A 14,206-nucleotide genomic window follows, 5' to 3' on the forward strand; every position below is an offset into this window, starting at 1 on the left:
CCATTGAAGTCGAGGTTCTGCTACTCCAGGAGCTTAGGTCCTAACGTGGACCGCGTCCCGCGCCCCCACCCCCATCCTCCAATCCCGCCCCCTACCCCCCAGCCACCCGTGGCCGCGAGCCAAGAGGTCCCTTTAAAGGCGCGAGTCCCGCCCCCGCTGCCCATTCGGGCCTTCGATTGGCGGCCCCCGGGCGGGGCGGGGCCCGACGCGGGCTCGGGGCGGGCTCGGGGCCGGGTCGGCCCCCGCCCCCTTTGTTCGCGCTGCGGCGGGAGGTGGCGGCCGGGTGGGAGGTGTGTGCGCGTGTGCCGCGCCGTAGGGAGCGGCGGGTCGCGCCGCCGGCTGTCAGCTAGCTCCGCGCCGCCGCCCGATGGCGCGAGGAGGCGCGCGGGCCCAGCCCCGGGAGGCCGGCCGCGGGTGAGCCCCCCGGCCTGCCGCCCGCGAGCATGTCACCTCCAGCCGCCGCCGCAGCCGCCGCCAGCCGCGCCCCCGCCTCCCGCAGCCGCAGCCGCTGCCTCGGGCATTGGCCCCCAGACCCCCGCCTCTGATCCACGCCCAGACCCTAGCGCCGGAGGGCCATGGCCGGCCAGGGGGACTGCTGCGTCAAGGTGGCCGTCAGGTAGGGACCCGCGGCGGGGGAGAGGGCGCGCGGAGGGGGCTCGGGCTTTGTCTCGCGTGGGCTCTGGGCGGGGGGCGCGGGCACCGATCGGGCTGAAGCCCGCACTCCCGGAGGAGGGGCCGGCGTGGGACCGGCTGCAGGGCGCCGCGCGCTGGCCGGGCTGCCGCAGGGGAGCGGCGACCCTGCGGAATACTGGAAGGTGGCTTTGTTTGGGTGGTGATTTGGGGCCCTTCTTGGGAGCCCTTAATGATCAGAAAATCGAATAAACAAGGAAATCCGGTATTTCACACCCAGCCCTGGCCCAGGCCGGAGCGTCTGTGCGTTTCCTCTTCGCCTCCCCACGAGGCTGCTGTCTCATATGGGGATACCAGAGGGAGGAAATTTCCCCCTCATCCACGCGAGTCAGCTAGTTCTGTGCTCTTGGTCCAGTTAGCAAAGGCAGCACGCCCGCCCTGGGAGCCAGATCTGCAGACAAAGATCGGGAGCGGGGACCAACGGAAAAGCTGGGATGATGCCTTGGCCTTCTGTGGGAAGTCGCTGGCTTTCAGGGAGAATCCTGCCAGTCCTGTCCCAAGAGGAGATGGGGCTGGGAAGGGAGAAGAGGTGTACCTGAGACGCTACCCTCTGAGAGGGCAGGAGGGTGTGATGCCGACGCCCATCCTCAGGCGTTCAGATAAAATTGAGCAGGGGAGGGTTGCCTAGGCTTATCTGGGGTTCCATTCTCAACAGCTCCGGGACTTGAGCAGGCAGAAATGAGACAGGGAGAGGACATGGCTGGGTGGGTTCTATTGAGAGGGGTACACAAAGGTGCAGGGGCAGGAAATGCTGTGAAACTGAGCCATCTGTGTTCTTTGTGCTGGGTGGAGACGATTTACATCTCACCACCTCTCCCAGTTTTTGCTTTGGGTTTTTCTCTTTGAGAGGGGTGTATTGGGGGCAGAGTGCCAACCTGGGGCTGCTCATCAAGGTAGGGATGTGGAAAGAAATCTGTCTCTCCCTCAGCTCTGTATGATGGGGGCAGAGGGGATTGTCCAGGTCTAGGGTAGGTCTCTCGGGTCTCTAGATCCCTTGGGTCATATGTGACCCAGATTCCAGGGGTCCTGGGAGGTTGCTCCTAGACAGAGTCAGAGATGGCAATGAAAAAGCTTTTCTCTTCCTGCCCCAGGGCAGATGCCCCTCGCCCTGGCCGCCTGGCCAGCCCTCTGCAGCCCAAAGAGGAGTTGACACTGATCAGTGCTGGGGTTGAGGGAAGGAGATTGAGGCACCCCCACCCATACACCCCAGGCAGCACTCAAGAACCACTTGAGCACAGCTTTCCTGGCCCTAAGCAGCTAGAGAGACAAAGAGAAGCCCCGCAGGTGCCTGGTGGCTGGCTGGGGCGGGGCCAAGCTGCTGCTGGGGCTGACATTGCAGCAGGATCTTGTGGAGGTCGAGGGAGGGGGTGCATGGCTGGGGGGTGGGAGTGAGAAATGTAAATATGGCATCTGCAGCAGATTGAGAGAGTCCGAGAACACCATAAAAGGGAAATGAAGCTCTGGCCCCCACCCATTGTGAACAAGGGCTGGGAAGGAAGGGGCTTGGGTGCCCTTTCCACAGGGGGCTTTCCTTTAGACTCCATCTTGCTGGAGAGAGCTAAACAAAGGTCCCCTACCTCTGTTCAGGGTCCCCAGGCTGGACTGGGGCTGAAAAGATGTGGGGTTCCCACCCGGGGAGCCTCATGGAATTGGCACAGTGAGAAGAAGCTGGTGTTCTCTTCCCACTGCTGCCACCAGAAGCTTCCCGGGACCCTTTACACAGAGAAGGGATCATGCCAGCCCTCCGCACCCAGTTCAGGGGGATGTGTGTCATCTCTGGTTCCCAGTCAGATTGCCCTAAGTGGGGTCTGGGTGCCCCACACCTTGCCTTTGAGTTGCTGATGTGGCTAGGGGGTAGGGGATTGAGCATCAGAAATCAGGCTTTCAGGGTCTCCGGGAAGATGAGGGCCCCGCCCACTCCTCCTCTCCCACCCCAGCATGAGTGCCCAGCCCCGGCACACGCCAGACCTCAATGGGCAGCCGGCCGTGGAAGGCAGACAATGCCTGGACAGAACCCAGTTTCTAATCAGAGAGCTTAGGACTGGGCTGGGGCTGGGCTGGACTGGGAAGGAGAGCAGATGGTGCCAGTGACGGGCTGTAGGGGGAGTTCTCCTTGCTTTTAGATCCTCTTCTACCCCTCCTCCCCTGTAGCACTCCCAGAAATCTCTTCTCTCACCTGAAAGACTGGGTGGTGGGCTGCACTGGGGTAGAGCATTTATGGGACAGGCAAGGCTTGTCCAGGGTCTGGTCCAGCCCCAGGGCTTACTACCTCCTGCCAGGTTCAGCTGTCTTCTTGACTCTCTGGAAGTCCTTTCTTGTATCCAACTGAAGTGTTTTCTGAATTTCCATGAGAATAGCTTGTAGTGAACCTGGACTCCAGCTCTTCAGACAAGGAGGGCCAGGAAGTGGTCTGGGGTGTGTGTGTGTGTGTGTGTGTGTGTGTGTGTGTGTGTATAGAGGAGAGAGGCCCCAAGGCTATTAGATTAGGTGAGAAGTGCCAGGCCCAGGGCCCTCGTTCCTACAATCTGCTTGGGATGAGGAGGTGGAAGCTGGCTGGCTGTGGAGTGCTTCAGTGAAGGCCTGGGCTCCTGGAGAGCCAGAAGAGGAAACTTTCAGGATCTGGGGCTCAGGGTAGGGGAAGAAGGTCCAGGGGGTGAGCAGACCCCCAAAGCCCCACCTTGTGGCCTCCCCAGCTGGATGGAGTCTGGCCCATCTGTCCCTGAACCCAGGCTAGTCGGCTTTGCACTAAGGGATTCCCAGGCCAGCCTCTCCAGCCTGCCCTGTGATCCCTTCATCCACTAATCCCCTTGTACTGTAAAGTTGTCAGCTTCCTGAGCTAGACTAGAACTGGCCGTTACCTGGGGGAGGAGGTGTGCAGAAAGGCAAGTGAGAGGTGGAGCAACGCGGTGACCTGCCCCAGGCTGCAGAAATACAAGGCCGACAAACTGGGGGAGAAGGGATAGCTCTTAAGAAATGCGAGTCGGCAAAGCTGAAATTGGGGAAGGAAGCCAACTCACATGGCGAGTTTGTTCGAGACCCTTTCAAGTCCCCAGCTCAGAGCCCCCACCGTGAGGGGAGCCCTCCGTGTTGCCGAGCCCCCTCCCCTCTTATCTCCGCCTGGCCTCTCTAAGCTTCCTTCCTTTAGTTTGCTTGGTGGTGCCTTGGCCGGGCCGGCATCCATCTGCTGAGACTGCAGGGTTAAGTAGGGGATAGGGAGGGGCTCGGGGGATCCAAGGAACAGTGTTTGATTGCACCCCTGCCCGCTCCCATTTGGGTTCTCTAGCTGCAGTTGTTTCCCTAGTTCTAGGCTACTGTGAAATCTTGGTGGATGACTGTCTGAATTTTGAACCAAGAACAGTGGTGGCTTGAGAGAGAAAGACTGAAACTGACAGAAGAAACTGGGGGGGGTGGGTATTTGGGGTACCTTCCGAGTCCCAAAGCCAGTCAGTGCCAAGCAATGCCACCTGTGTCCAGTTTACAGCTCTGGGGAACTGAGGTCCATACAGGGCCTCCTGGGGGCTGTGTGGAGACCTGAGAATCTTAGTGGTGGCCTCCTGCTGCAGAAATAGGGTTTATGTCATCACAAGGAAGTGCAGTGTAGTAACCACAGGCCCCGGAAACCTCCCCCTCCACCACCCGGCCTGCATGCCTGATTGGATCTCAGCTTTTGAAAACCTCCAAGTGGAGGTGGGGTGGGGCCCAGGCCCGGACCAGGGAGGTGGCAGAGGTGATACATGCCTGGCATGCTTATTTTTACAGCCCTGGGGGCAGAAGGATCTGATGCAGTTCATCCACTGGCTACCTCATGGGGCACCTTCCCTGTTTGTCTTTCTGGGCCTCAGTTTTACCCACTGGAAAATGGGAACAGCTGCTTTGTTCTGGTTTGTTCATTTGTGGAGAGCAGCAGCTTGGAGGAAGACGAAGGCATGAAAATGTTTGGAGGGAACAAAATGAAGGATAGATTCCTGAGGAGCTGAATATAAATCAAGTGTTCTTTAAAATAGGTCCCAATATAAGTGTACCTAAGAGATGTCTTTGTAGTTTAAGCTTTAATGAACTATTTAGTAAATTGAATTCACCTCCGATCTGTTGATTAGTCTATTAATTTAAAGCAGAATGCACAGCGTGATGAAAGGAGCATGAACCAGGATGTGGCTAAGCACTAGAATGTCCCAAACACTCTGTGCCTGCAGCAGCTCATTCAATTGGTCAGGTGACTGCTGCTCTTCCCATCGTGTAGATGCACGAGCACAGGCAGTACATGGAGGAGGCTGGACCGGAACCCAGGGGATTCTCAGTTGCCAGCACATGCTCTTCATGCCACTCTAAGCTGCCTTCTACTTCAGCTGCTGATTAGCTGTGTGCTTGGAGTCTCTATGCCTCCGTTTCTTCAAATGCTTGACTAACACAGTGGCCATGAAATTGAACGTGGGAAAGTGAAGGTGGGAAGGGACATGGTGCTGTGCAGATGTGTGGCAAGGCTGAGACTGTCCAGGGTCTCCCGTATGGGATTGCCTAGCAGCATGGGGCTGCCTGGCACCACCGCGGTCCTAGCTCCTAAATCCATGCCGTTATCATTTGTGTTAGAGGAGCTTCCCCTCCACGTTCTCCCTTTCTTAGATCGCTGCAGCCATCCCTGGCAGTCGTCTTCCTGCCTGGATTCCACCGTGGCACTCTCTCAGGAAGGATGTCCTGGGGGCAGCCAAGTCTTTTGCTGGCCCCCCACCTCACACACACCAAAGGGCAGACCCCCACATGTGCTGGCTCTCCTAACATTTCATTTCACCCTCTAGAAAGTGTTGAGAACATCGAGGAGGAAAGCAGTGTCTTCTGTGCCCCTCCCATTAGAACAGCCAGAGGGGCACTGAGAGGGCCCTGGGCTGGGTGGGGATTGGAGGTTACTTCCCTGCCACGAGGGAAGCTGGACTGGAATGCTGGCTCTTCCTTGGCACCAGAGGTCCGCCCCTCAATCCCTACGTGAAGCCCCAGGGCAGGTGGCAACGGTGTTGGCCCGTTTCTGGAGGACTTTCTCTTTCACCTCCAGCTGCTCTGGGGTATGGAAAGGAGGTCATGCTGCCATCCTATCCCCAAATGCCCCAGTGTCTATTCCTCTACCCTTTGCTTTCCTGAGGTGAAGCCCTATGTCCTTTACGAAGGCTGGGCTCGTCCAACCAGAGGCTGACTTAAGGTGAGCCGAGGAGAGCTGGCTGCATGCAGTGTGGGCAGGGGCCAGAGCCAGTGTGGAGCGGAGAGGCTCGCTGCCCTCTCCAGCCAGCCTCCTGTTGCTCTGCATTCCTCAGCAGGGGAGCGTCCCCAGGGCCCAGTCCCCACTGACTGTCCCCCCACCAGATGCAGATGCCGATGCCGTCACAGCTCTGGGCTCTGGGCGAAGCCTGACTCTGCAGCGTCTCCTGTCTCTGGGGAGGTCATGGGAAACCCCTGCCAGATGCCCCGAGATGGGGGTGGGACAGGGAACGCGGTGCTGCAGCACAGCTGAGCAGCACTTCCCTAGGCTGGGCTTACCCCTCTTCCCAGGCCCCAGAGATAGAGGAGTCCGACCCTGGCCCAGGAAATTGCTGGCCCCTGCTCACAGCCAGGCTTCTGTGGCTGATGGCAGGCTAGGGATAGATCCAACTCAGGACAGGGACTGGCTCCTTGTCTTCACTCTTCCTGCATATCCCTGCTCCCTGGCTTCTGCCGGCTCACCCCGGTCTCCTTGCTGGCCTGATTCCTCCGCACGGCTGAGATCCTGATGCCCTGGAGGGCCGTAGACCACCGGACTCTCAAGGTGACTCACGCCAGGCACCCTCTCCCCTGTTAGCCTTCCTGGCCCTAGGCATTACTCAGAAGCCAGTGGCCAAGACCCTAGGATGAACTGAAAGACTTAGGTCAAGGACACTCAAGAGGATGGGCTGGGGTCAGAGTCCTGAACCCCAAGCATCCCAAGCTGACACCCTAAGGCCTCCTGTAGGTTTTCCTGGAGTGTCACACCCAGGACAGGCAGAGAGGGTTAACAGATCCTTGCACCATGCTGGCCAAGGCCTCCTAAACCCATGCCCTTTGGCCCCACAATACAAAGCCTTCTTGTTTGGGGGTTCAGAGTCCCGAGGGCAGTTTCAGGAGGGCTGGCCTGGGGAAGGGTCTGGAGACCAGGAGAGGGACAAATGGGAGGGTAACAAGACCCTCTGGCTGCTGCAGGGCTCTCATGGCTCTGCCCCCAATATCGCTGGGCTCTCCCCACACCTTACCCCTGCAGCTAAAAGGGCAAGCACCCCAGGTGGGCTCTTGCCACCTCGTTTTATAGAAGACTAGCCTCTCTGGGAAGATGCTTTGTCTGGGCGAAGTCAGCGAAAAGCCCCCGGGTGTCTGGGAGCCAGACTCCCCTGAGAGCAGGGATTTTACTTCCAGCCGCCTTCCCCAGAGCTGGCGGGCTGCCATGGGGAGGAGGAGAGGATGCTCATTAAAGTGGGGGTGTGGACGTCCTCTTTCTGCCACAGAGGAGAGCCGCCTTCCTCTGCCAGGGAAGCAGCCTCCTGGGTTCCCGACTCCGTCCTTTTCCCTGCTCCAGGCTTCAGCTTTCTTAAGCATGAAACGGGGAAAACGCTTTCCCAGCAGACAGCTCGTGGCACTGCTGGCAGGATCAGTCGCGGAGAGTCTCGGAAAGGATCATTTCTCTCCAAGCCGACCTCTTTCCCGCCCTGGTGCAGAGCTGCTTGGTGAATGCTTCAGGATTGGGCACAGGCAGGTTTGGTTCGGATTTCATCCCCACCATTACAAATTGTGTGACTTTGAGCTTGTTAAATTTCACCTGCTGAGCCTCGGTAACATGGGGCGCAGATCCCCGGCTTCACAGGGTTGTCTTAACACATGACATGTGTTCATGTACATAAAGGAGTTTGGCACGTAGGCTCTCAAAAAGCATTAGGTAATGTGTGTCCTCATCAGACAAGTCCTAGGTGGTGAAGAACAAGGCAAGAGGGATCTCACTGATTTCTGAGGAGGAAGACCACAGACCCCTCCAGGCTCTCCTCTCCCAGGCTTAATCATCTTTGCAGGCAGGAAGTTCTTTTTGCTAGCTTATCTAAATCTCTCCTGCTACAGCTGAGTTCCCTTTTGATTTTGCCCTGTCACTGATGAGGAAGCGCTGGTGTCTGGAGGTCACCGCATGGCTAAGTGACCCCTGTGTGCCAGGCAGACTAGCCATCACCGGGCTTCTCTCTGTGTCCCCTCCCTACACTCACACATCCGCCACGGAGGATACAGCAGCTTGGCTCTGCTCTGCCCCACTGCCCGGGCTGGAGCCAGGCATGCCCAGCTGGAGGCTGGGCACAAGCAGAGGTCATGGAATCAGGACAGACATTGCTTTTCCCCTTAGGCTTGGGTGCTGCACACCCAGAGGCAGGGCGATGAGCTTCCTGACTTTGCAGTCCCTCCCTGGGCTGTCTCACCAGCTTCTAGGAGCTCCTTTTCAAGACTCCAGAAAGGCATTAGTCCCTAATGCCTTTCTTAAAGGAGAAAAGAGCAGATAGGCTTTTAGCCCCCTGGGGCTTTTGGGGCTTTTTCTGAAGGGACTAGTCATTTTGGCCATCTGAAGGGTGATTCTAGTCCGAGTCTCTGGTTCTTCTCAAAGCCTTTGAGGTAGGGAAGAGGGTGTCTGCCAGCCTAGAAGTCCCTGAAGTGCAAATTACACAAGTGGGCAGCTGCAAGCATACCAGCTCTCACCAGATCGCCTCTGGATTGAATCTTCAGGGCTGATGGCTAATAAAGATGAAAACCTTTTTGCAAGTCAGCTATGTGACCTTGAGCCGGGTTACCAGTTTCTCTCTGAGCCCTCAGTTGTAAATTAACGGCAAAAATACCCACCTTAGAACTAAATGATAGAATGTAATAACCTAACGCGTGCAAAGCATCCTCGATAGTGTCTATGAGAGGGAGTCCTGGCTCTGTAGATGTGTTGGTGGTTACTAACTGAGGAAGTCAGTCAGGCAAGTGTGACGATGTTACCATTACTGGCAAGGAAAAGGCATCAGGAATCACAGATCTTGCACCATAGTTGTAAGAATTTCTTGGATTCTGGTTAGCTGTTTTAATACGGTAGCCTGTGACCTCTCAGTGAGAAGACAGACCCTTCGAGTGGAAAGAGCCTGGGACTGCACCACTGGGGACCTCAGTGGAAAGATTTGGGGGCAGGTGAGTTAGGAAGCGAGGGAGGGACCCTAGCCAGCTGATTGGGTGGGACTGACTTCACCTAAGAAGCTGAGCCAACCCCTAGGAGCCCAAGGTCACTGGGCAGAGCTCCTGGGAGGGCTGATTGGCGGGCTTTGTATGATGTCATTAAGGACGAGGTTGGGGATGAGGCCGGGCTGGCGCCTTCCTTCCCCTCCTAAGCCACGGGATAGGGTGCGGGGCTCCCGGCACGTGGCCGGATGTGTCCTGTCGGTACCCTTTGCAGTTTTCTCTCCTTGGCAGTCTCTCAGCATACCCCCGAGCTACCCCCGCCCTGTCTCCTCTGTCCTCCCCTTCCGCCCAGTCCCCCTGGCTCCCCGAAGAGCCGAGGATCCGCTCAGCTCAGCTCTTCCCGCAGCTCTGCGCCCCGGGCTCGCAGCCTTTGTCCCGCCGCCACCGCGGGCACCCAGCGGGTCGGGGGCAGGGGGTGGGGGTCAGCCTGCGAGGATGGGGGCTCCCGAGCCGCCTGCGCGTCCCTGGCCTCCGCGTGCGCGTCTCTCCGGGGGTGGGGGTCGGCTTCCCACATCACACCCGCCCCTGCTCAATAGGGAACAGAGGAAGCTCAGCAGCCTCGCTGCCCGAGCCAGATCCTGCCTCTGAAAAGCTCCGGGCCCTTTCTCCTCGCTCCCGCGCCCGTTCTGCCCGCCGCTCAGCCTCCAGGTTGCCAAGTGGCAAATAGGCCCGGCTCTGTTCTGGGAGATTCCGGGGCCCTTTCTGAGTGGGGCTTCCAGCCGGCCCTCCCTCCCAGCAAAGCCTGGAGAAGGGATGGAAGGAAGATTGGAGGGGTGGGGCCTGGGCTGAGATTCCCCGGGGTACCCTGGGCAGAAATGACACTGAATGTTTGGGCCACAAAACTTTACTGGCAGAAACCGGCAGCTGGTCTGCCGTGGGCCACAATTTGCTAATTTGATTTTTAAGATATTACACTAAGTTGTAATTTATCTTGATTACTGAGTTTTTTCCTTGCCTTCTTACATTTTGAACTGAGGGTGAATGCCTCCCTGGCCTCACCCTAGTCCTGGCTCTGGTCCACAGCCTCCAGGGCCTGTGTTTTAGCTGGAAGGCCCTGCAGGCCACATGCAGGGGCTCATGCCTATAATCCCAGCACTTCGCCAAGCCGAGGCAGGAGGATCGCTGAAGCCCAAGGGTTTGAGACAAGCCTGGGCAATATAGCAAGACCCTGTCTCTGCAAAAATGCTTTAAAAAGGAAGACCCTAGAGATCCCTGACCCCCCTCCCTTGCCCCCGGGGAGGAAAAGGACTGTTAGTGGTGCCCATCCTTGCTACCCTGCTTCTTCCTTCCTCTTATCTGGGGTCAAGTGGGCTACTGCCACTTTGAGGGCCGTCCAAAGAGGTGACCTCACCAAGGGTGGGGACAGGAGAAGAGGCTGCTGCAGGGGTGGCTGATGGAGTTCTTAGAAAGTCAAAAGCGGGAAAAGACCTTCTAGACAGCCTAGGAGGAAGCGGGCTTGTGAACCACAAGAGAGCCAGGGCAGAGCTGACAAGGACCCTGGTCGCTTGTCTCCCAGCCTTCTTGTCTCCTACCTGTGGGGTGTCAGTCTGAATTTGCCACTAGGCAAATGGTGGTGAAGCGTGAGCGCAGGATGACTGAGACAGTGTCTGCCACCACGGACTGTGAGCCCTCAAAGGCAGGGCAAGCCTGGTGCCCCGCCTTGTGCATATGTAAACAGATATTCGGGGCTCCTTCTGGAGAACCTTCCTGGCTCTGATGCAGGTGGTGGGGGATGAAGTTTATTTAGCAATTTTAGGATTAAGAGTTTTCAGCTGGGCATGGTAGCTCACGTCTATAATCCCAGCACTTTGGAGGCTGAGGTAGGAGAATCACCTGAGCTTAGGAGTTCAAGACCAGCCTGGGAAACAGGGCAAAACCTCACCTCTACAAAAAATACAAAAATTAGATGGGTGTGGTGATATGTGCCTGTAGTTCCAGTTACTGGGGAGGCTGAGGTGGGAGGATCACCTGAGCCCAGGAGGCCAAGGCCATGTTTGTGCCACTGCATTCTACCCTGGGGCAACAGAGTGAGACTTTGTCTCAAAAACAAAAATAATAAATAAATAAGTAAATTTTCTGACAGAAAGCTGCTGGAGGAGTGGAGGGGCATTCATAGCCAGGTCAGGGGTCGATGCCCAGCTTCACTGTATTTACTGTGTGTGTGGCTTAAGCGCTTCAAGCCTCAACCTTCCTTGCTGGAGAATGGGGATTAAAATCCCTAGGTCATAGCATCACTTAAATGAGGTAATCTGTGGACGGTGCCTGACCCAGCGCTAGCACATGGAAAGCGTCCTGGCAGCTCAGTTCTCCTTTGCTTCCATTTCCATTCACTCATTCTGTGCAACACTCTCTCCCTCTTCCAGGTGAGTTGCTTTGGGAATTGGTGACTCATCCAGGGTCCATGCCCCCTGTCTCCCAGACAGGATCTGTTTCTCTGGGTCACACTGCTCACACATGGCTCACCTGCACCCTGACAAAGCATTCTGGTGCTAAGTGTAGATGAGTATTGAGCTGGATGTCTCTTTCTGACCACAGAATGTGTTGGGTCAACAAAGGGTCCTGGGGTGAGTGCCCAGCCGACCCCACAACTTCTGGACCCTAAAACTCTGGGGTCTCCTCCCTGTATCCTCTCTCCCAGACTGTTGTTCTGCCCACTCTCTTGATCCTGGCAGGCAGGCTCCCCAGGTGGTCCAGGGGCTGACTGCTGAAGCAGAAGCTGCCCCCCTCATTGAAGGGCTCTGACAGGCAGGGCTGTTGCCCCCCCTCCCCTGCTCCACTGTCTCCAGGGATGGTGATTTGATTTCCTCCAATCGTCAGCATTGCCATCTGCCTACAGTAATTAAATGGTATTTGAACTGAATCCAGAAATCCCACTGCAGGCAGCCACGTGGTAGGGAGGCCGTCTTCAGGAGCTGGTGCTAGTCAGCAGAGCTGGAGGGTCCTCAGAGGCTGCTCACGCCAGGCCCTTGGTTTACCTAGGAATGTCTGGGTGCCCTGGGAGGAAGTGCTTAGCCTTGGATCCCAGGAGCCCGGGGGCAGAGCCAGGTCTGAGAGCCAGATTCCTCTTTAGTACCTGTGTGCAATGCCGCACCCCTCCTTCCAAGGTTGCTCCTGCTCTCTCTCCCTGCATATGTGAGATGTTCTTTCCCCCTGGCACTCTGAGCCCTGATCCTTGGAGACAGGGTAGCGTAAGACCATTGAAAGGGCAGTGCATGCAGACTGCACAGGTTCAAGCCCTGGCTCTGCTGCTGACTGTGACCTGTGACTCTGGCTGTGTGCCGTCTCAGCTTCCTCATTCATACATGAGGGTCATAGTCCTCACCTCCCAGTGTCTTGAGGACCAAGAGTGAATCCATAGCAGTGTTTAGATGCTGCCTGGCACAGAGTGAGTGCTCAGTGTATGTTCACTGCCATCATTAGCAGTAGAGGTAGAAGTAGAGGTAGGAGCCTTGCTGACCCTGAGCTCTTACTGGAGCTTCAGGTTTCTGGTCTGGAGGTCCAGAAGGATGAGCGAGAATCAGCCATTCTCTTCCCAGGCAGAAGCCATTTCAGGTGGAAAATGGAGAAACCGGGCTTCCCTTCCAGCCTGGACAGACAGCTGGATAAATGTGGTGACTTCTTTTGGGCTTCCGTTCCTTTTAGAGGAGAGCCACTGACGTGTGAGGGTCTGTTCACACCTTGGAAACACTTCTGAAGAAGGCCCAGACTCCTATCTGTGGGTTGGAACTGGGCCTGGTATAGCTCACCCCCACAATCCCTCCCTGCTGGGCTTTCCCCACCTCCCCAGTCGCCTTTATTCCCTTGCAGTGGGAATGCAGAGAGCAGGCTCAGGTGAGCACCTTCCCCAGCCTACAGCTCTGAATGGACCTTGGGGGCTGGGGCAGCTGGGGACAGAGACCGAATGGCGACTTGGAGGCCCTAAACTCTGTGGCTAGGCGCCTCTGGGCCCAGGATGGGTGCTGGCCTGGCCCCTGGCATTCTTTCTTCTCTTGGTGAGTGTTGGCTTAGGGAGAGGAGGCCTGACAAGCAGCTCATTGTGAGTGCCTGCTGATGGGCTGGCTTGTGTGAGCCCACGGGCATGAGAGCCTAACCCCCATCCCCTTTCACTTTAGGAGGTTGGGGTGGGGGCAGCGCTTTCTGCCAATCCCTGCACACGCATGCTTGCTGACTCCTTCTTGGTTGCCATGGGAACCTTGTCATAGTGATGGCTGCTTGGGAGAGAGAGGAAGGGGTGGCTGGATAGAGATAGTTCTGTCTATGGCTGGCTCCTCGCTCAGTCCCGATGCCGCTTTTCTTCCTCTTTACAGGGAAGCCTGCCAGGATCTGGCTTGGGAGCCCACCCTGGGCTGGCCTGGTGTCCTTTCTAGAGGCCCTTGCCCTTCACAAGGGAACCTGGAAGTTGACCTGGTCAGTCCTAGCTGTGCGTGGTCTGGCCCCTCCGCTCCTAGAAAGGAAGCAGAGCTGGGGCCTGAGAATGTCCACCAGGCTCTGGCATCTGGGAAGGGGGCTCCTGGTATGGCATCAGGGAGGGGAGCTCCCGGCCTCCTGCTTACAGCCCCCATAGGCATTGGCAGAGGCTCTGGCCTCCTCTAGAACGTAGTCCTGGCTCTGGGAATGTGGCCCAGAGCTGTGGGAGCATCCAATTCCTTCTCTTCCCCACCCTGGCCCTGCACTCTGCCTCCCCAGCAGTGGGCAAGCTGTCTTCTCTCCCCTGGTGAGATGCTGATTTCTAGGCTTCTGATCCAATTGGGAGTGTGTACGTTTATGTCACACAGACCTGGATATGGCACCATCGCTTTCCGTAATACACCCTTGGGCAAGTCATTTAAACTCTCTCAGCTTCGGTTTTCTCATCTGTAAAATTAGGCAAATAATAGGCACCTCACAGGGTTATAGTGAAGAATACATGAATTAATTTATTGAAAGTACTGTGAACATAGATCCGATATATACTGAGTGCTTAATAAATGTTAACAACTGCTGTTTTGATGATGTTGATATAGTTATTACTACTGTATTACAAAAGTTGGCCGGGTGTGATGGCTCACGCCTGTAATCCCAGCACTTTGGGAGACCGAGGTGGGTGGATCACGAGGTCAGGAGTTTGAGACCAGCCTGGCCAACACGGTGAAACCCCGTCTCTACTAAAAATACAAAAATCAGCTGGGCGTGGTGGTATGTATCTGTAATCCCAGCTACTCAGGAGGCTGAGGCAGGAGAATCGCTTGAACCCAGGAGGCGGAGGTTGCAGTGGGCTGAGATGGCGCCACGGCGCTCC

General features: G+C 56.8%; 1 protein-coding gene across 4 annotated transcripts in view; it reads left to right on the plus strand.

Moving 5' to 3' along the window:
- Nucleotides 1–272: 272 nt before the first annotated feature.
- The window catches only part of KIF21B (kinesin family member 21B), a 50,881-nt gene continuing 36,947 nt past the window's right edge, over nucleotides 273–14,206 (plus strand). For all 4 annotated transcript variants that reach the window (XM_039466506.2, XM_074385061.1, XM_074385059.1 and 1 more), the window contains exon 1: nucleotides 273–616. In XM_039466506.2, the coding sequence (XP_039322440.1) occupies nucleotides 576–616 (41 nt within the window). In that variant the 5' untranslated portion in view covers nucleotides 273–575. The remainder of the gene's footprint in view (nucleotides 617–14,206) is intronic.

This window comes from Saimiri boliviensis, chromosome 14 (genome assembly GCF_048565385.1).
Source record: "Saimiri boliviensis isolate mSaiBol1 chromosome 14, mSaiBol1.pri, whole genome shotgun sequence".
NCBI lineage: Eukaryota > Metazoa > Chordata > Mammalia > Primates > Cebidae > Saimiri > Saimiri boliviensis.